This window comes from Westerdykella ornata (genome assembly GCF_010094085.1).
Source record: "Westerdykella ornata strain CBS 379.55 unplaced genomic scaffold EI97scaffold_18, whole genome shotgun sequence".
Lineage (NCBI taxonomy): Eukaryota > Fungi > Ascomycota > Dothideomycetes > Pleosporales > Sporormiaceae > Westerdykella > Westerdykella ornata.
The window spans coordinates 169,173-190,679 of record NW_022986868.1 but is presented as its reverse complement, the minus strand read 5'-3'; the positions used below and the strand labels follow the sequence as shown (position 1 = coordinate 190,679).

Below are 21,507 nucleotides of genomic sequence, written 5' to 3'. Positions count from 1 at the left end.
AAACGAGTCCACCGAGCATCGAGGGAAATGCGAGGCCCGACGTGTAAGGGCGCGACAGCGGTGGAGGTCGATGGGAGACCGTCGAGAGCAGCAGAAGCGGCAATGGTGTTGACGCGTCGCTGGTCCTGGTGTTGTTGCTGGTGCTGCTCCTAGTGCTAGCCATTCTGCTAAGACATTAGGAGAAAAGCTAAGACTGGCAAGGGCTAGGGCTGGTGGTGCTGGGCGTTGAGCAGATAGGTGTGCTGGCGGTTGGGTTCGTAGGCCGGGTCGCAGGTGTACAAGGAGTCGAAGTTGTCGAGAAGGGATTCATGGTGGAGGACGTTCTCGTGGTGGGACTCTGGTTGTTGGCAGCGCTCGGTGGTGAGCGGCGGGAGGCGAAACGGAAAGAATTGCTGGAAAAGCATGCCCCCAGAGTCAGGATAGAAAACGAGTCCACCGAGCGGCGGGAACGAAGCGTAAAGAATTGCTGGAAAACAGGTACAATATCAAAGGCTTATGGCGCAACATGGAATCCTCACTGTAGAAAGGCCACGCGCCGTATTCGTCGAAGACGCCGGATTAGTCGAAGACGATCTTTCGCAAAGGCTCTTTGGCGCCACAGTAGGTCAATGCAAGCATTGCAGAGCTCTGGGATGATGCGGGCATCTCCGAAGACGTAAGTCTCGCAAATGAGCTGATACCCGAGCGGAATCTTTCCGTTGGGACCACGCGCACCGTAAATGCAGCCAGTGTAGATCTAGTGGAAGAAAATCTTAAATGCTTCTGGATTGTCGTCGGGCAGTTTGAAGGCATTTTCTTTCCCTCCCTTCCGGTTTTGGTTGAGGGTCGCTCGTAAAGGCAGCCAGTGTAGACCCAGTAGAAGAAAGTATTGAATGCTTCTAGATTGTCGTCGGGCAGTTTGATGGCATTTTCTTTCCATTCCTTCCAGTTTTGGCTGAGGGTTGCTTTGAAATAGGAGGAATAATAGGTGAGGAGACCCGTTCGTTGGCGCATTCCCGTTCGTTGAAGGCAGTGGCAGTGAGGCCGCAGTCCAGGGTCTCGTCCCCGAATGGATAGCTGAAGACGGATCTTGTACGTCGCTGAGCGTAAATGCAGATCGAGCGGCTTCCTCAGGGCTAGCTGTCGATGAATGTAAGGTCGTAGGTAGGATCGTAGACGAGCGAGGAGACACACGGCGGAGACATTGCGTACAGTAGCAGTCCCCGCAGGCAAGCAGGTAAGCAGGCAAGCAGAGTTATCTTGTCTGTCGATATCGTTCTGTGCAGGTACAGCGTTCAGATCGATTCTGGGAAAGATGAGTGCCTGAGCTTGGCTTTCCACATGAGGGATTGACGTTCCACCTTGCGAGTTCTAACGTGGCTTGTGACGCTTCATCCTTGGGACAGTCGGATTGTGATATGCATTCTTGCAGCGACTGGTGGTCGCCCCGCAAGCATAGCACTTGGCCTCCCCAACGTGGATGTCGTTTGGCGGGATAAACTTGCCGCACTATGGCCTACTGCAGTAGGTTTTGTTGACCGTATCCTTCACGAGCTCTGCGAGTCGAAACTTGGACTTCTCCTCTGCAGACAGTAGCTTCCCGATAACCTCTTCGGGGATTGAGGTGCGGCAGCATCGCGGTGGCAGATAGGCCGGGTCTTTCTCGGTGACAGCGCGGAGGATGCGCGCGGTCGCGGTTTCGTAGCAGAGGAGAAATCTGAGAAGTCATTGTCGTAATACTCGTAGAGCTCTGGGGGAGGGCCATCTATCCGTAGAAGCCGCTGGAGTTGCGGAGGCTTCCGAGGCAGTTCTTGGCGCAGATTTCCAAGCTGAAGAGGCTGTTGATGCTAAAATGGCTGTAGAGGGAGCTGCTAAGGCTCCTGGCGCGGGCTTTAAAGGAGGGGCCTTGGTATCATAAGAGAGACCTTGATGTTTACCAAGATATAGGGACATAGCGCCTCAGCTCCTCCAGGGATTCGCGTAATGCTTGATGCGTTCAATGGCCGATGAGAAGTTGCACTGCGTACGCCTCGATTCACCTTCGTTTAAGGCTCATGCTTTCCAGCGGCCATGTCATGGATGTCAACACGTTGATCGCGAGCTCAATCCTTCAGCGGCGAGTAGTAGCTGCCGTATGGACGCGCTGTCAGTGGTGTGATTGCTTCGTCGGGTCTGAATGGTCATGGAATTTGCACGGCTTGGTCTCTTGCGAAGGCGACCTTTCCGACAGCTATGGGCCAGATTAGTGAGGGTATAAGGCGAGAAGAACTCTGATAAGAAAGTTGGGTAGACATTTAGCCCTGGGTTTGTTTATATTCCCCCACTTGAAGGTCTTGCAGCAATATACACAACGAATTGCCTCAAGCGTGATTTCGGACTGGTGTTGTGGTTGGAGATATGAGAAAGTGAGCGTCCTTCTCTCCCGTCGAAACTCAGGAATCTGGCAAAGGCCATGGAAGGTGCGCAATCCATCCTCAGTCACTAAGGCTTCGAGGTCCTAGAGTCCCCAGGCCAATGCGGTCAATAACAGTCTCGTAGTTACCGCAGCCTAGAATCTGCTAACCAGGCGGAAGGACAGTAGACACGAGAAGGTCATTTGATGGACTCGAGTGGTATGCTCATAAACCCTGGAGCCGCGTTTACTCCATTCTCCGAACATACGCAATCGCCAGTTGGTTTTCGGAAGGGACAGTCCATGAATTCTGACGGTGTCCATGTCTCATTCGAATAGAGACATTCCATGAGTTGATTTTGTCCCTGATGAAGGTCGAAAGGCGGACTCCTTACGAACACAAAGGAGAATTTAGCCTGATAGAAGCCGCAAGTTCACGAAACATTAGGGATTCTCATGGAATTTTTGAATAGTGATTCGTGGGACAGATCGGTGAGCGCAACCGATCCTCCATTGGAAGGAGTTTGCACACGCCGGCTGTCAGCTTAACTAGGAGTTTGCTAATGTATGTAGGGTCGTCGGTGTCCGAGGCCATCGTGAGCGGGTGGAGTCGTAGAGGTGTTTTCTCGTGCTGCTGGTCCAGGACACGGTTGGGAAAGGGATCGCAGAAGTGGAGTCGCAGAAGGTAGAGGGCTTGTGGATAGGAGTTTGCTGATGTATGTAGGGTCGTCGGTGCCCGAGGCCATCGTGAGCGGATAGAATCGTAGAGGTGGAGTCGCAGAAGGTAGAGGGCTTGTGGACTCTGCTCATAGATGTACTGAAGCTGCGGCATTGGAAACGTACATTCAAAGAGCCGACGTAAGCTCTTCCGAGATGGTAATTGAGCTGGGAAGATGGCCAAAAAGACGGTGAAGTATAGGAACGCACGATGGTAGGAGTGGGGGAAGCCCACACCCGCGGGCCCGAGTGGAGGAAAAGAGGGCTTTACGTCTCTACTGGAAAACCCCAGAAACAGGTTCGTAGCCGCCACGGCGTACAGGTACAGATGACGAGTTTCAGGCCCGGCAGCCGTGAGAGAGTGGTGTTAAAGTGGTGATGCGGAGGGTTCTGGTGGTGATGACGCCAAGTGCAGGATGTCACTGCAGGAGGCGTTCATAACGCGTGACTTTACCAGATCAGAGGGAAGCGCGCTCCCTCCTTCCTGCGGTGAAGGCGTGTTTACAAGGTGCCAGGACGCGCTAGTCCAGTCCAGTCAAAGTTTGCCACCCAAGTAAGAGTGAAGTCGAGTTGAGCTTGGGAACTCTCTTGAGGGAGAGCTGAGAGAGTGCGCGCATGGAGGCACAGAAAGCTGGTCGGGGTGTCGATTCATTGCAGATAGTGGGATTCGCTGAATAGGTCATCTCCTTTTCTACCTGCTCTGGAACCAACAAACGAAAAAGAGAGAGAATTAATGAACCTGCAGCTTGTTAGGCTATCCAGTATACTAAAACAATGAGCATGGCTTACCGATGTTTTTGCTGGCGTCTCTAGGCGCGTTGGGTTCACCAAATGTGGGACGGATGGACGCCGCTTCTGCACAGACTGCATCCGGAGCGGTCCCTCCCACACCGGTGGCGTCTCTGTGTTGGCTCTGTTCACTGAGTAAACTCAGGAACAGGTTCGTAGCCTTCACCGCGTACAGGTACAGAGGCCGTCTTCAGGAGAGCCGTATGGGGGTTGAATTGGAAACGCCGACTGGTAAGCGCTGGCGATTGGCAAGGGATGATATCCGAGTGTTCGACGTGTTATGATCGGGCTGCTCGTGGTAGGTGGCGTTTTCTTCCGTAAGAGAATATGAGCGAATTTTGAAAGTGATATAGTTGAAGTGGGGAAGGAGGGATAGCGATGGAGGAGGTTGCTGCGACGCCTTTTCATGAGGAATTTATGAGTGGATAGAGAGGGATTGGTCGGATCGTAAGATAAGAGAGAGAGAGAGAGATACGGCGAGGGACTGTGGGAGAAAGGCGGCGGGAGAGGGCGGCAGACGGAGGGAGTGGGGATGACGGGAAGGATAGACTTAAAGAGAGTGATGTAATAGCGGTGACTCGCAGTCAATAAACCAGCTTAGTTTTGAGCGCAACAAATGGGTGCTGGGGCCCGATCTCAACGAGAAGGCGATCGAGGCTCCAAGGAAACGGGGAGTATAAGCCTAGTTAGAGTCAACGGAATGGCAGAGTGGGATCGGGGGAGAGCGTACACCGAAGCTGGAGAAGCTGTTGCGGTTTGGTGGCTCTTTTGAGTGTGGCTGCTGAGTGTGGCTGCGACGTCCATGAGCGTGTGGTATTTGGAAAGGCGGTGGGCCCCCCAAAAGACAATGACGACCTCTAAATCGCCTTCGTCGGAGTACGCAGACGCGTTGTCTATCTCTTAAGCTGCACCTAAAGCAAACGCACAGCCAGGCCAGCAACGCGGGCGTCCACTTCGTCATTGAAAACTCCAATCTTGAGATCCCAAACTCTCTCCGCTGCATCATGCTCAGCTCGCGGAGATCCCCACGCTCACCATTGGCGTCCTATTATTTCGAGCACGCCCACTTCGTCGTCAAAAACCCCAATCTCCCGACTCCAAAACCCACTCCTCCCCGGTCTGCACTAACGTTGTTGGTCCGCGCGAAAGTCTGCGTCAAGGTCACCCGAATGAGACATTACGAGGATAAAATATTATGTGAAAGATCGTGGAGACAAAGGAGAACAAGAGGGGAGTTGAGTTTATTGGCCGGCCCACACAAAAACTGCTGTTGCCTAGATCCTGTATTATTACGTTACCACAGTAAATCAATGATGACTAATTGAATGTCAAAACATTGAAAGAGCCGAAGCTGGTCGATAACTTGACTGTTCGTCAATCATCGTCGAATGGAATATATGTGCAATTGACCAAATGCCTCGAAAGGCAAGGATTTGAGCATTTTTCCAACTTATATAGGAGGAAGCATATGGTTAAGCTTAAAGGCGAATAGGAAAAGGCAGAGGGTTGGCCTGGAGAAGGGCAAGATTTTCGTGATCTCCACTCTGGCACTCTAAGCATAGGGAACCCTAAGTTCAATATCAACTACTATATAAATTAAAAAAAGGATCAAATCCATGCCTTTCGAGGCATTTGGTCAATTGCAAAAATACAGAGAAGATTAGCATGGCCCCTGCACTAAGGATGACACGGTAAGTCCCTGTGTTCGATTCGCGCAGTGAACGGAAAACTAATTCATCCCGCGCAGCTCAATCAAAGAGAAGCAACCATTTTTTTTTGTATTTTTTTAGCTTTACGACCTGAACAGGCGTGCGGATTATTACTTGTCAAAGATCTGGGCGACAATGACATCTGGGTTTATTTATTGTATGCTGATATTGTTTCGTGTTGGGGTTTAACTGCTCACGACACTTCCAATCGGGGCGGGGGTCTGCAGCCAACGCTGCCATAGACTCCTGCAGTATCGGTGCTAACTGGTATCCTTCGTCTCTTACCATTTACTCTGGAATGCTCCTCTGAGACTCTTCTACTCCTCCAAACTTGATCGTAGGTGCTCGCGTTCATTAGGAATGCCAGGGCATTACAAGCGCTCTTCTGAGTCCGTTGTATACTCCGCGTACACTCTCTCCACCCTGATCTACATATAGAGTAGTCGCCAATTTATAACTGATGCGACTGCTAACATCGCAGTAATTCAAATAGGCAACTCCCAAAGCACTTGCCTCTTAAGGCCATCCGTCGCCTCCCAATCCCTTATGACCCGCAAGACTCTCAAGCTCCCTCCCGGCCTATCCGCCTCCGACATAACAGGAGGCGGCACACCCGGAACTCGCTCTCTTAATCCCTCACACTCGAACCGTCATCAAGATTTCCCATGGCAGTCCCGACGAGCTTGAACGGTGCGAGCGCGAGGCTGCAATTTACGAACGGCTCTACCAGTCAGACATCCCACGGCCAACGCCATTATTAGAATACCACGGCAGGAGCGAATGCGGTGATGGGAATACTCCTTGAGTATGCAGAGAACAACACCATACGGCGCTATCTGACCATCCCCTGGAATAACCAAACAGCGATTGGAGGGCCTGCCTGATATCGAGCAGCTACCGGTTACGAACTTTGCGGGTACTATTGTTAAATGTTTCCAGTCGCGTTATAGGAACATAAAGAGGTTTTGAGCGACATAGAGAGGATATTTCCAAGAATTAGGCAACGCTAGAGACCATTCTTCAGTATAGGAGAGTCATCGTTACCGCACTCCTCGTGAGTTCCACTAACGGAAGTAGACTCGAACGAAGTGAGCAACACAAACCCTGAAGCAGTTGGAGCATTGAACGACGGTATTGTTGGATATAAACCACGTCTCTCTACCTTCTAGCAAACATCGCCAAATTGAATCTCTCTTGTCTGAACCTGCCCTCCGCAGAGAAACTTTGTCTCTCCCTCTCTCAACATCACGTCAAAAACCTAAACCCATGCTCCTGCGCCTCGCCCGGCACCGCATTAATCGCCCCCTCGACATGCTCCCCCCTATCCAGCCTCTTATTCAGCCTCGTCAGAATAATCCTCATCACCATCGCACAAATGATCGCCAACGCGGCCGTCGCACAGTCCACGCTGAGCGGAATCGTCAGGTCAGGCTGCGTCTTCCCTTTTGGCTGCGGGTACATGTAGCTAGCGTAGATGGAGCTGCAGTTGGAGATAGCGTTGATGAAGGCGAGGGCGGCGGCGCGTTTGGCGGGCGGGCGCGGGATCGAGTTGGAGATCCAGGCCAGGCACACGACGTACCCCGTGTACACGCCGGGAACCATGAGCATCATGGCGACGTAGCGGGGCGCGACGGAGTGGGTGGCGGCGCCGAGGATGAAGGCGGCGACGCCGACGCAGAGGGGGAGGGTGATGTGGAAGAAGCGCTCGCCGGTGCGGTCGGCGTGCCAGGCGTTGCAGAAGGTGGTGATGACTGACAGATCACGGTTAATATATACCCTCTAGCAGCGTGTTTAAAGTGCTTACCAGCAAGGACATATGGAGGGGCCGTGAGAAGCAGAGTTTCCACGTTACCGTATCCGAGGGTCTTGACGACGGTCGGGAAGAAATTCGTGACGGAGGCGCTGCTGACGTTGGCGAGGAGCATCAGGGCGAAGATCCAGGTCTTGATGTCGAGCAGGGCGAGCTTCAGGCCGTGGAAGAAGGACTGCGACTCGGATGAGGTCCAGTCGTCCTCGCCAACGTCCTCTTGCAGGCGATAGACGGCGAGCTGGCGCTCCTCCTCGGTAAGCCAGGTGGTGGTGCGCGGGAAGTTGGGAAGAATGAAGAAGGCAATGAAGGCGATGGCGACCGTGATGGCGCCCTCGATGATGAACACCCATCTCCACGCGCGAAGGCCACGGGTGTGGTCCATGTTGCCAGTGATTCCAGCTGTGATGAGGCCTCCAAAGGCGCCAGAGACGAGAGAGCCAGAGTACAGAATCGCGGTGCGGAGGCCGAGCTCCTTGCGCGTGTACCAAGACGAGAGGTAGAACAGACAGCCGGGGAAGTACGCAGCTTCGATGAAACCGAGGAAGAAACGGCAAGCCACAAGGCCACCGAAACCCTGACATCCAGCTGTGGGAGTTAGTAAAAGGTAGTCCGCATGCATCGCCGGAGGGGCTGCATGTTGCCGATATTGGCGATTGCGTACCTGTGGCGCCGGAAATAACACCCCAAATAATCATGCACGTCGGGAGGTAGATTGCAGGGCGGCCGGTCTTGTTGAGGAACAGGTTCGAAGGAACTGAAGTCGTTTTAGTGAGAATTCGGACTCGTCACGAGTTCGGCTTCGTACTCTGCATAAGGATGTACCCAACGAAGAGGATAGAGATCACAGTCTAAGCACCGTCAGCAATTGGAACCGACGAGTCAATCTTGGTACCAACCTGGTACTGAGTGCTTGACAGATCCAGTTCATCTTGGAGACCAGCGAGCCGCACGGCCGCAATGTTGTTGCGATCGAGGTAATTCATGATGTACATGAGAATGACCATGGGCATTAACCTGAGATCGATCTTTCTCCTCATTTTCTTCTCAGCTTCCGCGCGATACTCTGGTGTCATGGCCGCCACTAGGGCCGGGACCTCAAGCTTGGAATTTGGCACCGCATGGCCGGGGGAGGAGGTTGCGACGCCATCGTCCGAGACGTGGTCGGAAGGGAGTTTGCTGTCCGGAATAGCCGCCATGGTGAGCTGGCACTTCAACTCTGGTATCTCGACTCCGGCTCCTCTGCAACAGCGATCCGGCGTTCACAGAGGTAGAGGCGACAAGCAGAGGGGAGAAGGCATAGGTGGCGCCGTCGGTCCTCGCCAGAAGCTTTATACTTGTACATATGGGTGGAGCTCGGAGCGCATCTCCGGGCAAGGGTGGATTAGTGAAAATTAAGATGTGATGGCCTACATGACCGGCCCAGTGCAGGCTCCTCGTTCCCCGGTTGGCGGCCCTCTTTGTGGGCAACGTTGAACCGTGTTGAGGCAGGGAAGCGATCTGCTCAACAGGAGGAGGTGCCGTTGATGGAACCTCGGCCGTTGATCACTGGAGCGACGGTTCGCTAGCATGATGTCAAGGTACCGCGTGCGCTACCCCGTCTCCGCTTGTGTTGGACGGTTGGAACCCTGGGAAGTGTTGGAACGGCAACCGGCATCGGTTTTGGAACAAAAGTTCACCCCAGCCGGGCGCCCCGAGTGGGGAATCCGGGGTAGCACGGGATAGCCGTTCTTGTGCTGGACAAGAGGGGGTTTTTCAGATAGTCCAAACTTTGGAACATCTTGTTGAACGTTGCAAATATGTGGAACCACTGGCAGACGAAGCAGTGTTGCTGGGTGAATGTCTCGTCGATGCCAGCCGTTTACTTAGGGACTTGATGTATCTCTAACAAACGCCCAAAAGCTTAACGGGAAGCTCAATAATGCGGTTTTTCTAAGCATATATATAGATATCAACGGCGGACTTTACAGACTTCAATCATGTGTGCACTTACTCTGGAGAACTTGTAGATGGGTGAACAAGCGTAACCCACCTCCGCAAAGATTCCGCTCCGTTTCCGCTCACCGCCTCAGAGTCTGGTGTTGGGAAGCAAACTTCTTCACCCAGTTAAACCCATCCCGTTATGGCTAGCGCAGAGGCTACCCCACAATAGGTTATCAACGGCTCAACACCATCTCGTCCATCTCCAACATTTGAATCATGCATCAAAATGTCCTCAACAGTTGGTATTAACGGTGTGTTCAGTATCGCTGTTGAGACACACCCATTCGTACCTGCTGACCTGCTCTCGAATCCTGCTGCCGTCTTGATTCACACAGTGTGTGACGCACGCCCAGGAGCAGGGTGCAGTGCCACTCCACCTCCAACTCCATGGCAACCCACTGTGATTCTTCTGAATGAGATACCCCGGTTCTGTATTCCGTTATCATTATTGCATGCAACCCTTTGTGTGATTTTAAATCACAAAATCAAGAGATAGCCTCGCAGGAACGCTGATGTATCACAAACATTCCAATGCCATCAAGAAGAAACCAACACCTCCTATCACCCATCAAACTCCTTCTCCCACTCCTCCTCCTACATCCTTCTGCACATGCCCAAAACACCACAAAACGCGGCATAGCCTACGCCGGCAACCCCCACCGACCTGACAACAACCTCCTCCAATCCCCCTCCTCCCCCCTCTCCTGGTACTACAACTGGTCCCCCTACCCAAACACCAATCTCCTCTCCCCATCATCTCTCGAGTTCGTTCCCCTCATCCACGGCCTCGACGGCGCCCAAGACCCCCAAACCCGCCGCCAAATCAATTCCCTCCCAGAGTCTTCCAAACACCTCCTGTCCTTCAACGAACCGGACGGCACGACTGACAGCGGCGGATCATCCATCGAGCCCGAGGATGCGGCGAGGGCTTATATAGAGCACATTGTGCCCTACCGCTCCGGCCGCGCCCGCAAATGGCTCATCTCGCATCCGTCGACGACAGGGTCCCCTAGAGGGTTGGACTGGCTACGTCGATTCAACGAGAGCTGCTACGAGATTGATGCGGAGCATGGATGCCCGACTGATTTCATTGCCGCACACTGGTACGGTGCGTTCGACGGACTGGTGTCGTGGCTGCGGGCGTTGGAGGAGTTTTATAATGGGGATAGGGAGGTTGAGGAAGGGAGGTTGAGGATCTGGGTGACGGAGTTGGCGTTGCCGCAGGCGGATGTGGAGGCTACGGTTGAGATGATGAATGCGTCGTTGAGGTATTTGGATGAGTCGGAGTCTGTGGAGAGGTATGCGTGGTTTGGGGGATTTAGGACGGATGACGCGAATGAGTGGACGGGGGATGCCGTGGCCCTGTTCGATGGCGATGGCGGCTTGACGCGGTTGGGGGCGTTGTACTTGGGTGGGGAGGGGAATGGGTTTACAGAAGGGCAGAAGGGGGAAGGCGGTGCGAGGGCGTTAGCTCTGAATATGTGCTTGATGGTGTTGTGTTTGGGAATATCAGTGATTATGTCTGGTTCTTAAGACGTAGCGACGCGTATTTGTCCTACTTCATTAGCAGCGTAGCGGACATGAGCATTTCGAACCATTTTACATTCTTACTGTCAACTTCGAAAAGTCGATCGGTATAGCAAAACAGAGATCCAAGACTTCGCGCATCAGGAGTCCTGGATGCGATGCTCATGTCTTTCCCATTGCAGTCCTACATCATTAACTCCCAACGCCAGTTGACCAACATATCCCGGAAGCCCAACCGACCCTATAAGCACAGAAACAGAAAGCTAATGCACAACACTCTAGCCAGCCCTCTGGTAGATACCACACACCATGGCGTGGTCTCTCTCGAAGGGCTCCAGAGTCAGCTGCTCCTTGGGCTTTATCCTCTCTTTCCTGAGCTTCTCGACCTCGGCCGCGAACACGGCCGCGGGAGCGGCAGTGGAATCGATACAGTTGGCCTTGATGGAGACGATGACACCGCCACCGACCTTCAAGAATAGATGTGCGTTGAGGCCGACAATACGGGCTTGGTCACTACAACTTGTCAGCATGCCACAATGCATGGAGGGCGTTTACACGTACGGTTGGGCAACGTCGGCGAAGATGCAGTCAACCATGCTCACAAGCATGCGGTACTTCAGGGGATGACGAGCGTCCTCAACAATGGGGATTACGTTCGTCCTGTGCGTGGCCATGTTGATCAGATCACGGCCGGAGCGGTGCGAGAATTCGACGGCGAACACGGTCCCTTCAGGGCCAACGATATCCGCAACGTGCGATACGGAGGTACCAGATGCAGCACCCAGGTAGAGAACCTTTGATCCGGGCTTCATGTAGATGGACTCGACACCACCCAAGATACCAGCGGCCAACTTGCTCTGCGAAACGTTAGTCGTAATAATTCCAGAACGGCATCAGGAGGCGTACTCGGAAAGGATTCCACACGCGGTATTCCACTGTGGTGGCTGGGGCATCGCCATTGGCAGCGTTCGCGGGAGCAGCGACGGAGATGCGCTTCTCTCCATAGACAGACTCGCCGGGGGTAAGATTCTTAGTGACAAGCAAATCCTCCTTGCCTCCACGGGCGACGAAGACGCCCGGGTGACGATGGGGCTCGATGATGACCTTACTGTTGCGCATTAGACCTTAACCTGCGCATCTCGTGTCCTTCCCAAGTACTTACGCTCCACCTTTCGCTCCACCCCTCGCTCCTCCTCTTCCACCACGACCTCCGCCCCTTCCACCTCGTGCACCTCCACGAGCGCCGCCGCGGGCTCCACCGCGACCTCCTCCTCTTCCTCCTCCACGACCACCGCGATCGCTGAAACCGCCTCGGCCACCTCCGCGTCCGCCGCCGCGTCCTCCTCGTGGTGTGAATGCCATTATTTTCTGAAATGCGTGAATCCGATCAAGGTGGTAGAACCGTTGAGGTGTTGCCCTGTGTCGCCGTGCGGATCGGATTGATGAAGTCGTCGCACTGCTGGAGAAGCTCTGAAATAATAATTTTGTTCGATTAGCGCCATGCCAATCTGGGCTTAGCGCGCCTGGAACACGCACTCATGGAATTTTGCGAACCCGACTTCAACAATACTCACACCACGATTCACCCACGCCCAACCGACAAGATGGTACGTCGCCGCCTGCCGCACTCGATCGATTTCGCATTGCCTGTTATATCTGCGCAACTCTGGAACTGCGTGCGCCGACTGAGCTTGTGCTGATCGAGAGGATAGGTCCGCTACGCAGCCACCCACATCGACAACGCAAAGTCCGCCCGGGCTCGCGGCAGCTATCTTCGCGTCTCATTCAAGAACACCCGCGAGACCGCTCAAGCCATCAATGGATGGAAGCTGGAGCGTGCTTTGGCCTACCTCGGCAACGTCTTGGAGAAGAAGGAGGCCGTTCCCATGAGGCGGTACGCTGGCAGCACTGGCCGTTGTGCACAGGGTGAGTGCACCTCTGGACTTTTGGGAGAATAAAGGCGGAGCGAAAGAGAAGTTGGAATTCGATGGGGACTGCCGCGAATTGGAACATGCACAGCAGGGCATGGCTAATATGGCAATAGGCAAGCAGTTCGGTGTCTCCAAGGCTCGCTGGCCCGTCAAGTCCGCCGAATTCCTGCTCGGTCTCCTCAAGAACGCTGAGGCCAATGCCGACACCAAGGGCCTCGACACCAGCAACTTGATCGTCAAGCACATCCAGGTCAACCAGGCCCCCAAGCAGCGGAGGCGCACATACCGTGCTCACGGCCGTGTATGTCAGGCATTGAGCGAGCTATGGACTCCAACTAATCATGGTAGATCAACCCCTACATGTCGAACCCGTGCCACATCGAGCTGATCCTCGCTGAGGGTGAGGAGGTTGTCAAGAAGGAGCAGGCTGTTGAGGCTGTCCGCCTGAGCTCGAGGCAGCGTGGTGCCCGCGCTCGCCGTGCCATCACCGCTGCATAGAGGGGGAAAGAGAAGGGGATGGGTTGAGCGTGGAAGAGTGGATCTGGCTCCGGTGCTGGCTCAGGATCTGCAACAGCGACGGCGTGGAGTCGACGAGCGAATGAATCGGGAGGCTTTTTATACTGGGGCATGATTTAGGGCTTCATTTTCCCGGTGTCTGGTCGAAAAATTCAATGAGGTTAAGGCCTGCTTCCATGGCTGTTCGGACAAGTGACCCTCTGCGCTTGGATGTCATGACCCGCACCGAGTTCCAACTACAATTGCCCGTTGGAGGCGGCACCCATGCTTTCGCATGTATTTTGGTTCAATATCCAAGCTAATGGCTCGTGAGCATCAATGACGACTTTCCCTGACATTTCCCACGAAGTCTGAGACTGGTGCCGCTCAAAGTGTGGTGTCCCCATCCCGAGCATACATCTGCACCGTGCTGCGTATTGTGCAACGTTTATTCCTTGGTGGCATGTGTTCAGAGATTCCTCAGACATATATGTCTCTGTAACATGTTGACGCAACACAGCTTTATATCTGTAGGGAGCACTTCATCTCAGATTTGCAACGTCGCTGTGACGCTCGTTTGTCCAATCACGTGCTCTTCTGATTGTCTGAGAGGACACCGAGGTAGATGGCATTCCGAGACCTGAACGGAATGTCGCAGCCAGCCGGGCCTACAAATGGTCATTGATCGCCTCAAACATAGTGGTTCCGAACACGATCGCCCACTTAATCAACCCCAAACGCCTCACCCGTTGCGCAAAGCTGCGTTTTGTTCACCTTGCCCCTTCACGATCAATGCTGGTCCTTTCCCTCTGAGCCAGACGCGTCGAGCCGCGACCCGCGACGCACTAATATTTAGTAGAAAGAACCAACCTCCCTCCGACCCCCTCTCTCTCCAACTTCCCACATTCACCAACCTTGGAACCCATTGGCAAGCCGCTTTAACACACCGTTGGGCCAGAAATCCGCCTTGTCGCTTCATGCGCTGACGGCCCCCATCTACCCGCCAACGTGAACGTTTATCAGATTATAGTTATTGCCGGCCACGAAGGACAAGGGCCCAAGAACCCTGCTGGCGAGCTGCATTAGGAGGCTCTCTGCATTATTCCCTTTTTAGCTCTGCTGGGGGGGCTACCAAGCACAATCCTACCAGTCCTCCCGGTCAATCACCCTCTGCCGCTGCTTGCTTCGCCTGCTTCTTTTCTTTTTTCTCCTTCTTCTTCTTTTCCCTTCCAATATGCGCCACGCCCACAGCTCGTCCGAGTCGGCCCACCATCGCGACAAACGGCAATTCCAGCCCACGATAACGAGCTTCTTCTCGTCGCGGGACGAAGACTACGACGTTTGGGAAGAGCGGGGTACAGGTCCGAACACCCGGGCTCGCACAAGTATTCAACAACACCGAGGAGGAGCGACCACCCGAGAGACCAGCTTCCCTACCCTCCCAGGAACCGTTCAAGCAGACTTGCTCAGCGTCGGGATGCGCGTCCGGAAGAGCGTGCCTGAGGGCTACAAGACACACAAGACGGCAGCCGGTTCAATGCCCTCAGCCTTGCCTTCTATCCAGACCACCTTATCGAAGGGCAACATAGTGAAGACCAATACCGCTACAGCACCGCCGAGAGAACCGGTTCCCTCCTCTCTACAACGCCAGCGCGAACTGCTTCCCTTCTGCGGCTTGCACAAGGTTGGTGGCTATGCGGAACAGCCCGTCACCAACGTGCATCTGTATGGTGCGCCCGACGGAACCGGCGACAGACCCGTGAATCTCTTCCCCCTCCCCGCCGAAGCCTTCAACGAACCCTTTTCATCCTCGCAATCCTCGTCCACCGAATCACTGCCACCGAACCCCGCGAATCTCCACAAGCGATCTTGGCAAGAGGAAGAGGAGGAGCTCGAGCAGCAGAGCAACCCATTGGGACTGAACTCAAACTTCCTCTTCGCAGTTCCCGTCAAGGATGCAGACGACGAGGTACCCGTTTCACCCCTGTCGGAGACTCCAAAGCAGTCGTTCAATGCCCTGCCGCAAGGTGCATTGCGGACGTTTGCGCAGCCCAAATCGAGAAAGGGTGCGAAAGGAGGTGGCATGCAGGTCGATGCTGCGATGGGAGATTTGGATATGCAAATGGGCATTGAGAATGTACCGCAAGGGGGTGAGACGGACACAGGTGATTTCGACGAAGCGCCTTTCTTGAGGCCATGGGGAGCGACCGGTGCTGAGGTCGAGATGGGAGGTGTTTAAGAGACGGGGAAACCCACACACTTGTTCTCTGCATACATTCTGCTTCTTATTCTTTTCACAGTGGGTAGAGTGAGTGGTATTGCTGCTGCTGCTTGCAACGCACCACTTCACCGACTCTCTCCTTTTTTTTCCCTTCTTGTTTTCATGCTGGTTTCTTTATCCGCCGTATTCCCACATTCCTCCTCGAAAGACTTCACTTCGTTTGCCTTCTTCGCCCGTTTACTTGGCTTTTTCTTTTTTTATTCACCGCACATCATCTCTTTTTCAGCGACTCACTCAGCATCGGCGTTTAGCTTTCCGTGGTTTGTGGGAATAAGGAGGCGCCTTTCATGACTTTCGTCATTGTGTTGGATTATCAGGCGGTGTGTATACCCTAGACTTCACGAAATGATAACGTTATATCTAGTAATCATCTTGATGTTTCTTGTGAGGTGTTTATCTTGAGAACCCAGGATAAGCCAAGAACATACGAAGACAACGCGAATTGAATCCAGGGACCTATTATCTAGACTACATGAACCGGCACACCGAACCGCAAAAGTGGCCATCCGCCCCACCCACCGTCGACCCCTACGCCAACAAAGGCGGAAACATGAACAAGCTAAACTGCACCAGAACAGCGCACGCATTCGCAATCCCATCCAAGAAGGCATTCCGGAAGATGATGATATCCTCCAGGTTCCTGGCCAGCCTCAACCTCTCTGCGAAATAGTACAGCATGCCCAACCGCGCCGTGATGGCGAGCCCGAGCCAGAACCACAGCGCGCAGTAGATCCACGCCGGGAGCCGGTACGGGTTGGCGCGCATCTGGCGCTGGATGGCATGGACGGTTTCACGCGCCGTTTTGAGCGTGCTGGTTGCGGTGGCGAGCGGGATGGCGAGCATCGAGGAGGGGAACTCGTTGATGAAGGCCATGGCGCTCAGGACGGGGTGGGGGGTGTGTCTGTTTTGCCAGGGGCTGGGACGGAATTGGAATTCGCCCGTTTGGTGGAGGAGGTGCGAGTGTGCGCCGTTCATGCTGAGGGTCCAGGCCCAGGAGTCGACGCTGGAGGCGGCGCGGTCGAGGCGAGTGATGCTGCAGTTGAAGACGTGGTGGTCTGGTTGGCAGAGGTCCGTCATGGCGATGCGTTTGATGCGGCGGCGGAGCTCGCCGAAGAAGGATTCGTAGTTGGGGGTGTAGTCGGTCCAGCAGGGGAGGTTGCGCGAGGTCAAGACGCGGGCGATTGCCAGGACGACTTCGGCGTGCGTGCAGATGAGGATGACTTGTGGAGAGCGGGCGGCGTCGAGCGTCTGGATGAGGTGGTCCATGGTGAAGTGTGCGCGGAGGAGGAGGCGGCGGGGAGGCTCGAGTAGCCAGCCTTTCAGGGGAGGGGTGACGAGAGGGCGGTACTTGGTGTCGATGTAGTTGAAATGGTCGATCAGGTCGGAGATGTCCGTGGGGCGTTTGAGTGCGCAGACTTCGCTGCAGAGGGGGAAGACGTCGTCGATGTCTTGCGATTCCCTAGCAGTTGTATTAGCAGGGCGGGTATGACTCCAGATAATGGTCGAAAAATCCTCCTACCGTAGGCCAGGTTCGACTCGTACCGTGAATTTCGGCCTGCCATCGGGAGTTGTCACGATCGGAAGTAGTGTCTCGAGACACTGGTAGCTGGGACTGCTATACACGAGGTCGATGGGGAGGTTCTCCATTGCGAGTCTATCCGCTGTCTGTTTGGCCTGTTCGACGCCCGTCTTCGAGAGCGGTACGTCGGCAGGGTTTTCCGTGGGGTAGTATGCATCTTGCTCGTCGTCGGTTTGGTCTACCGTCTCGCCGTGACATACGAGGTAGATGCGGTGGAGCATGGCTGATGAGGGAGATGGTCAGGCAGCGGATTTGCGGAATGGTATTGACAGAGATTGGAGTAGCCTCATTCCCAGTATCTGAAGTGAAGAGGAGTTCATCTGGTTCAAGACATGGGCCCGTGGCTTCCATAGAGAAGGGTGAAGCAACTGTCACTGCAATTGCGACTATGCCACAAGATAGGTAATTGACGGAAAACTGCGGCAGTGGCTTTGAACAAGGTTGCTCCTACTCCTACCAAAGAGCTCACCGTTGACGAGTTCCTTCTAGGTACGCTACACATGGATATGAATGCCATGGGACGGATGGCATGTGAGAGCAAATACTCCATAAACACACTAAGAAGACCCTGTAGCAACGGGGCGACCTGCCAAAGAGCGGAAGCTGAAAATAGTCGTGAATTAACCAAAACGATACCCCCTGACAGCGCCATGCCAAACCCGACATGCGCCTTTCCACACCATCCAGGTGCTTTTACTCCGGTAATAGTACAGCAAATAATACCGCCAACCTGATTCCATCATATCATCAACTTCCAGACTGAACTCCCTTAAACCCTTCTCCTAGCTGTCCTACAATCCTTCGAATCGATCTGTCTGGGAGCTCTGTATGGCCTGGGCGAGCATGGCAGCTTCCCAAGTCGCGGGACCCAGAACATTTTATGAGCGCTTCTGCCACCCTAGTGCGCCGTCATCTCAACCTCCTTCCTCGACTGCCTCGCCGCCCACTTATCCGCCAACCACGTCACGATCGTGAGCAACATGCTCATTCCAAGAAGCAGGAACACTACAAGAGTGCCATAGAGGGCGAATTTCTGCATACGAATGAATCAGCACCCCCGGAACATACAAGTCTCTAGGGAAAAGAATAAGGTACTCACGCTCTCCATGCAGATCGATTTGAAAGCCCCATTTCCCATTTCAGAAGGAAGCCGAAACTCCTCCTCCATGGGCTGCGAGTTCTTGTACTTGCATGTCCAGGTCTGGATGGTGTCCTGCTCGGGGCTGTCGCTGTTGAGGATATGGGCGTAGACGATGGTCACGAGGGCGAGCAGGGAGGATGGCAGGATTGTGCCTAGGCCGAGCAGGGCGCGGACGGTGGGCGTGAGGTTGAACTGTGGATTCTCGTTAGCTTTTGGAGTGATTCGAAGTGGGATGTGGAGAGTACGTACGCGTGGTACTAGTGCGAGGACGAGAAAGACTGCTGAGAGAACGAACGTGACCGTCGAAGTTGCAACGAGGGCTTTGGTGCCGTGTACGTTGAAGTGTTGGGGCCAGAGCGGTAACCACCATGGGTTGGATGTTTGTTGCTTGTTGAAGATATCGAGGGTGTGTGCGGATGTTCCGAGAGTTGCGACGCTGAGAGCCGCACAGAGACCCATGAGAGCGGCTTGGCCGGTGCGAAGAGGTGCGGGATTGACCTTCATGGTTGTGGTCGGAACCTCGTCGTCCTGGATAGTCCTTCTATTGAGGGGGGGAGATGTAACGAAATGATCGATGAGAATCTCAGAATATAGCAAAGGGAGCACAACCAGCCCTCTGATCTTCGAAACAAAAATAAGAGAGAAGCGAAATGAAGCACGAAAGAAACAAAGCCTTTCCGGCAATTATATCTTCTCAGGAACGGTTCTCACGATGGAAGATCTCCAGTAGTCGCAGGAGGGTTCACGCATGGTTTAAAACACTTTGCTCTCCATGGCGGTTTCAACTCCCCCATCACGTACTTACCCTCATGCATACAAGCCGCAGCCAAAATAAGTTACCCCCTGGTACACGGCCGTTCAAGCGCTACTGTTTGCGAGGTAGATGCTCATCGGGTGGTGTCCTGTGTTGCTGTCATGACCACATTCGTAGTAGTCCAGCGCGTAAGCTGCAGTTCTGAAGGGTGAGGTCAGAAATAGACCGCAAAGGAACACAGCCCTTGATGACAGATCCGGTGCTATTAGCAGCCATATCTCCCGCAGGAAGGAGTCGGCGATAATAATAGGCCAGTTTGTGGATATTGGCCTCATTTTTCTCGCCAAACACATGCAGTTAACCACCGTGGCTTGCTATCAATATTTCCATTGCGGGCTAGTAGTCTTTCATGATATCCCAATATGCGAGACTGGCGAATGAGCGCAAGTTGTACGGATATGCGGTGCGATCGGCTCTGGAACACTCTGAGTCCTGAGGCTGGGATTTGCTGGCGCTTGATGGGGACGAGATGCAGATGTGGTGTCGTAAAGATGTTTCGGCGCGTAGGGGTGAGATGTGATTGGCGAAACGCTACGGCGATTGTGTTTCCCAAAACGGTATTCGAATGGGTTTGCTGTTTTTGCACTATATCTTACAAAAGACAAAATATCCTAGGGAAGCTCGACAAGATCCAGGACGTTTGAAGTAGTGTGTGCTCTTCGTTTAACACGGCTCTGTGCCATTGTTCGTCAAAGCAACCTCTCACAATGTCCTCGACTCCTAGTTGTATTAAGTGTGACCATCTTTGAAGGGACTCATTGTGCTGGTGCCGACATTCTGCATACCTGAATGGATGGCTAAAACCCAGTCTACCTGAACGTACTGATAGTAAGCGCCCACGGCCCGCTCGAATACCGACAACACTACGGAGTAGATGTTCACGAAAGCTGGCCGGTCAAGCCGCCCGCAGTGCCGCCCAAAGTCCACTTGCGGAGTCCCCATGGGCCCGACTTCGACTTACCCTTCTTCGCAGCCTCCAATGGGTGGTCCTTCTCCCATCTCTCGTCTTCCCTGTATGCAGCGAGCGCACTGTCTAGGTCGTAGTCGGCTTGCTGAAGATACAGTAGCGCCACGTCGTACTCGGCAACCTTGCAGCCAGTCATGAATCTGCGCACCTTGCCCTTCCTAATCTCTTCCTCTTCGCCTTCGACGGGTCGCGGGCTCAAGCTCACTCCGCCTTTGTAGTAGGCTCCCGGAATCAGCACCGTCCTACGCGCTGCGAGTAGGTGGTCCGCGTAAAGGTTATTGGTACTCCGCAGGGCATGGGCTGGCACTCCATATCGCAATGAAAGTGATGTGATGGAGTCGTTGGGATCCACAAAGTGTAGGACGTCTGGCGCCTCCTCGCTCGCCACCTTCGACTTCTCATTTGGAACCTGTACATATGCATGTGCGGAGTACGGAGGAAGCTCTTCGTCTAGCGGGATTTCCGAGTTCGTTTCTTCGTCATTTCGAGGTGGCGAGTAGCTTGGTGGGTCTCTTAGACCTTGAGGGAGCGGCGACGGAACCATCGAGACCTGGCAGAAGGCGCAATACTGCGCAAACCGAGGATTATCGTGTACACATTGGATGCAGACTGCACGACTGCAGCAGGCGAGCCGACGAGCAAGCGGAGTTGAATTACTAGTCTTCTCGTTCGCGGAAGATGTTGAGGGGAAGAGTGTGGCGCATGTACAGCAAGCTTCAGCCATGGAGCGAGGAAGTTTGGTTAATGAAAGAAGGAGGACGTTCTACTATAACTGATAGAAAAGTATGCGAAGAGAACCGCTTGTCCTAGGTCAGCAGGGTGTTGCTGATGTCCGGAGTCATGGATGCTGAGGTGGTGGCGAATCGCACTCGCAACTCTGCGGAGATATGCAGCAAAACCACAGCCGACCTGCCGAATAACTTCAGTGAAGTTGGCAATTCGCAGATGGTATCAAAACTAGCCGATGTCGTCCTGGACACTCGATCCCCGCCCCTGTACTACATGTGATCACTTTCGTAGCATTCCAGCAGAGGACGTCGACGGACGAATCACACGCACAGACCACATCTATCGGCCCTTTGATTTTTTCCGTTTTCCGGGCCCACTTTGGGCACACCGAAATTCCGCTCCTCACGGTCGTCTTCTTTTTTCGCTCCGCCCACCCACTTCAACCCTTTGTGAGGTATGTTCGATCTTCATCCCGAGTGCCCTTCAGGGAGCCAGGGGAAGCAATCTTGCCGTCCATTTGGATGAGCTTGATACGCTTCCCCTCTGCGACAAGAGCTGAAGAACCCTCAAGTTGCAGGCTGAGGGCACTCTTTCTGCTCTGGCTTCGTGAGGGCTAACAACCTTAATGCAGATACCTCAGTCGCCCGCTGCCACTTGAGAATCTCCC

General features: G+C 53.9%; 10 protein-coding genes across 10 annotated transcripts; 4 read left to right on the top strand and 6 right to left on the bottom strand.

Annotated features, from left to right (window-relative positions):
* Positions 1–3,832: 3,832 nt before the first annotated feature.
* EI97DRAFT_96518 (uncharacterized protein) lies at positions 3,833–4,327 on the top strand. Its single transcript, XM_033803241.1, has one exon. The coding sequence runs from the start codon at positions 3,880–3,882 to the stop codon at positions 4,159–4,161; it is 282 nt and encodes a 93-aa protein (XP_033652215.1). The 5' UTR covers positions 3,833–3,879; the 3' UTR covers positions 4,162–4,327.
* EI97DRAFT_96557 (uncharacterized protein) lies at positions 4,295–5,129 on the bottom strand. Its single transcript, XM_033803242.1, has 2 exons — positions 4,608–5,129; positions 4,295–4,559 (listed from the first exon to the last, which is right to left on the bottom strand). The coding sequence occupies exons 1-2, from the start codon at positions 4,881–4,883 to the stop codon at positions 4,428–4,430; spliced, it is 408 nt and encodes a 135-aa protein (XP_033652214.1). The 5' UTR covers positions 4,884–5,129; the 3' UTR covers positions 4,295–4,427.
* Positions 5,130–6,831: 1,702 nt separating this feature from the next.
* On the bottom strand, positions 6,832–8,592 carry EI97DRAFT_459954 (MFS general substrate transporter; the record flags this gene model as incomplete). Its single annotated transcript, XM_033801061.1, has 5 exons — positions 6,832–7,337; positions 7,391–7,981; positions 8,058–8,150; positions 8,202–8,244; positions 8,293–8,592. The coding sequence occupies 5 exons, from the start codon at positions 8,590–8,592 to the stop codon at positions 6,832–6,834; spliced, it is 1,533 nt and encodes a 510-aa protein (XP_033652213.1).
* Positions 8,593–9,584: 992 nt separating this feature from the next.
* EI97DRAFT_434911 (uncharacterized protein) lies at positions 9,585–11,027 on the top strand. The gene has a single exon (XM_033798741.1). The coding sequence runs from the start codon at positions 9,908–9,910 to the stop codon at positions 10,907–10,909; it is 1,002 nt and encodes a 333-aa protein (XP_033652212.1). The 5' UTR covers positions 9,585–9,907; the 3' UTR covers positions 10,910–11,027.
* Positions 10,879–12,348, bottom strand: EI97DRAFT_495169 (Fibrillarin). Its single transcript, XM_033802416.1, has 4 exons — positions 12,066–12,348; positions 11,810–12,011; positions 11,465–11,760; positions 10,879–11,416 (listed from the first exon to the last, which is right to left on the bottom strand). Exons 1-4 carry the CDS (start codon positions 12,263–12,265, stop codon positions 11,182–11,184), a joined length of 933 nt encoding a protein of 310 aa, XP_033652211.1. The 5' UTR covers positions 12,266–12,348; the 3' UTR covers positions 10,879–11,181.
* Positions 12,349–12,489: 141 nt separating this feature from the next.
* EI97DRAFT_434908 (60S ribosomal protein L17) lies at positions 12,490–13,693 on the top strand. The gene is made up of 4 exons (XM_033798740.1): positions 12,490–12,510; positions 12,616–12,829; positions 12,948–13,135; positions 13,183–13,693. Exons 1-4 carry the CDS (start codon positions 12,508–12,510, stop codon positions 13,330–13,332), a joined length of 555 nt encoding a protein of 184 aa, XP_033652210.1. The 5' UTR covers positions 12,490–12,507; the 3' UTR covers positions 13,333–13,693.
* A 746-nt stretch (positions 13,694–14,439) lies between these two features.
* Positions 14,440–15,853, top strand: EI97DRAFT_96219 (uncharacterized protein). Its single transcript, XM_033803239.1, has one exon. It carries the CDS (start codon positions 14,564–14,566, stop codon positions 15,566–15,568), a length of 1,005 nt encoding a protein of 334 aa, XP_033652209.1. The 5' UTR covers positions 14,440–14,563; the 3' UTR covers positions 15,569–15,853.
* Positions 15,854–16,138: 285 nt separating this feature from the next.
* EI97DRAFT_468563 (phosphoglycerate mutase-like protein) lies at positions 16,139–17,521 on the bottom strand (the record flags this gene model as incomplete). The annotated part of the gene is made up of 2 exons (XM_033801662.1): positions 17,130–17,521; positions 16,139–17,069 (listed from the first exon to the last, which is right to left on the bottom strand). The coding sequence occupies exons 1-2, from the start codon at positions 17,408–17,410 to the stop codon at positions 16,139–16,141; spliced, it is 1,212 nt and encodes a 403-aa protein (XP_033652208.1). The 5' UTR covers positions 17,411–17,521.
* Positions 17,522–17,964: 443 nt separating this feature from the next.
* Positions 17,965–19,170, bottom strand: EI97DRAFT_96390 (uncharacterized protein). Its single transcript, XM_033803240.1, has 3 exons — positions 18,580–19,170; positions 18,289–18,522; positions 17,965–18,222 (listed from the first exon to the last, which is right to left on the bottom strand). The coding sequence occupies exons 1-3, from the start codon at positions 18,832–18,834 to the stop codon at positions 18,088–18,090; spliced, it is 624 nt and encodes a 207-aa protein (XP_033652207.1). The 5' UTR covers positions 18,835–19,170; the 3' UTR covers positions 17,965–18,087.
* Positions 19,171–19,937: 767 nt separating this feature from the next.
* On the bottom strand, positions 19,938–20,837 carry EI97DRAFT_434904 (uncharacterized protein). Its single transcript, XM_033798739.1, has one exon. The coding sequence runs from the start codon at positions 20,653–20,655 to the stop codon at positions 20,023–20,025; it is 633 nt and encodes a 210-aa protein (XP_033652206.1). The 5' UTR covers positions 20,656–20,837; the 3' UTR covers positions 19,938–20,022.
* Between the last annotated feature and the right edge of the window lie 670 nt (positions 20,838–21,507).

What these genes read in the sequence shown, in the direction of transcription:
- EI97DRAFT_96390 (XM_033803240.1), bottom strand. Translation starts at nt 18,834, where the DNA reads ATGAAGGTCAATCCCGCACCTCTTCGCACCGGCCAAGCCGCTCTCATG. An exon ending in TCCTCGCACTAGTACCACGC is followed by an intron (nt 18,523 to 18,579) that starts GTACGTACTCTC and finishes GAGAATCCACAG; the next exon opens with TTCAACCTCACGCCCACCGT. An exon ending in AATCGATCTGCATGGAGAGC is followed by an intron (nt 18,223 to 18,288) that starts GTGAGTACCTTA and finishes ATTCGTATGCAG; the next exon opens with AAATTCGCCCTCTATGGCAC.
- EI97DRAFT_96518 (XM_033803241.1), top strand. Translation starts at nt 3,880, where the DNA reads ATGTTTTTGCTGGCGTCTCTAGGCGCGTTGGGTTCACCAAATGTGGGA.
- EI97DRAFT_495169 (XM_033802416.1), bottom strand. Translation starts at nt 12,265, where the DNA reads ATGGCATTCACACCACGAGGAGGACGCGGCGGCGGACGCGGAGGTGGC. An exon ending in GGTGGAGCGAAAGGTGGAGC is followed by an intron (nt 12,012 to 12,065) that starts GTAAGTACTTGG and finishes AATGCGCAACAG; the next exon opens with TAAGGTCATCATCGAGCCCC. An exon ending in TTCGCCGACGTTGCCCAACC is followed by an intron (nt 11,417 to 11,464) that starts GTACGTGTAAAC and finishes GACAAGTTGTAG; the next exon opens with TGACCAAGCCCGTATTGTCG.
- EI97DRAFT_96219 (XM_033803239.1), top strand. Translation starts at nt 14,564, where the DNA reads ATGCGCCACGCCCACAGCTCGTCCGAGTCGGCCCACCATCGCGACAAA.
- EI97DRAFT_434904 (XM_033798739.1), bottom strand. Translation starts at nt 20,655, where the DNA reads ATGGTTCCGTCGCCGCTCCCTCAAGGTCTAAGAGACCCACCAAGCTAC.
- EI97DRAFT_96557 (XM_033803242.1), bottom strand. Translation starts at nt 4,883, where the DNA reads ATGATGCAGCGGAGAGAGTTTGGGATCTCAAGATTGGAGTTTTCAATG. An exon ending in ACAGCTTCTCCAGCTTCGGT is followed by an intron (nt 4,560 to 4,607) that starts GTACGCTCTCCC and finishes GACTCTAACTAG; the next exon opens with GCTTATACTCCCCGTTTCCT.
- EI97DRAFT_434908 (XM_033798740.1), top strand. An exon ending in CACTGGCCGTTGTGCACAGG is followed by an intron (nt 12,830 to 12,947) that starts GTGAGTGCACCT and finishes ATATGGCAATAG; the next exon opens with GCAAGCAGTTCGGTGTCTCC. An exon ending in CATACCGTGCTCACGGCCGT is followed by an intron (nt 13,136 to 13,182) that starts GTATGTCAGGCA and finishes TAATCATGGTAG; the next exon opens with ATCAACCCCTACATGTCGAA.
- EI97DRAFT_434911 (XM_033798741.1), top strand. Translation starts at nt 9,908, where the DNA reads ATGCCATCAAGAAGAAACCAACACCTCCTATCACCCATCAAACTCCTT.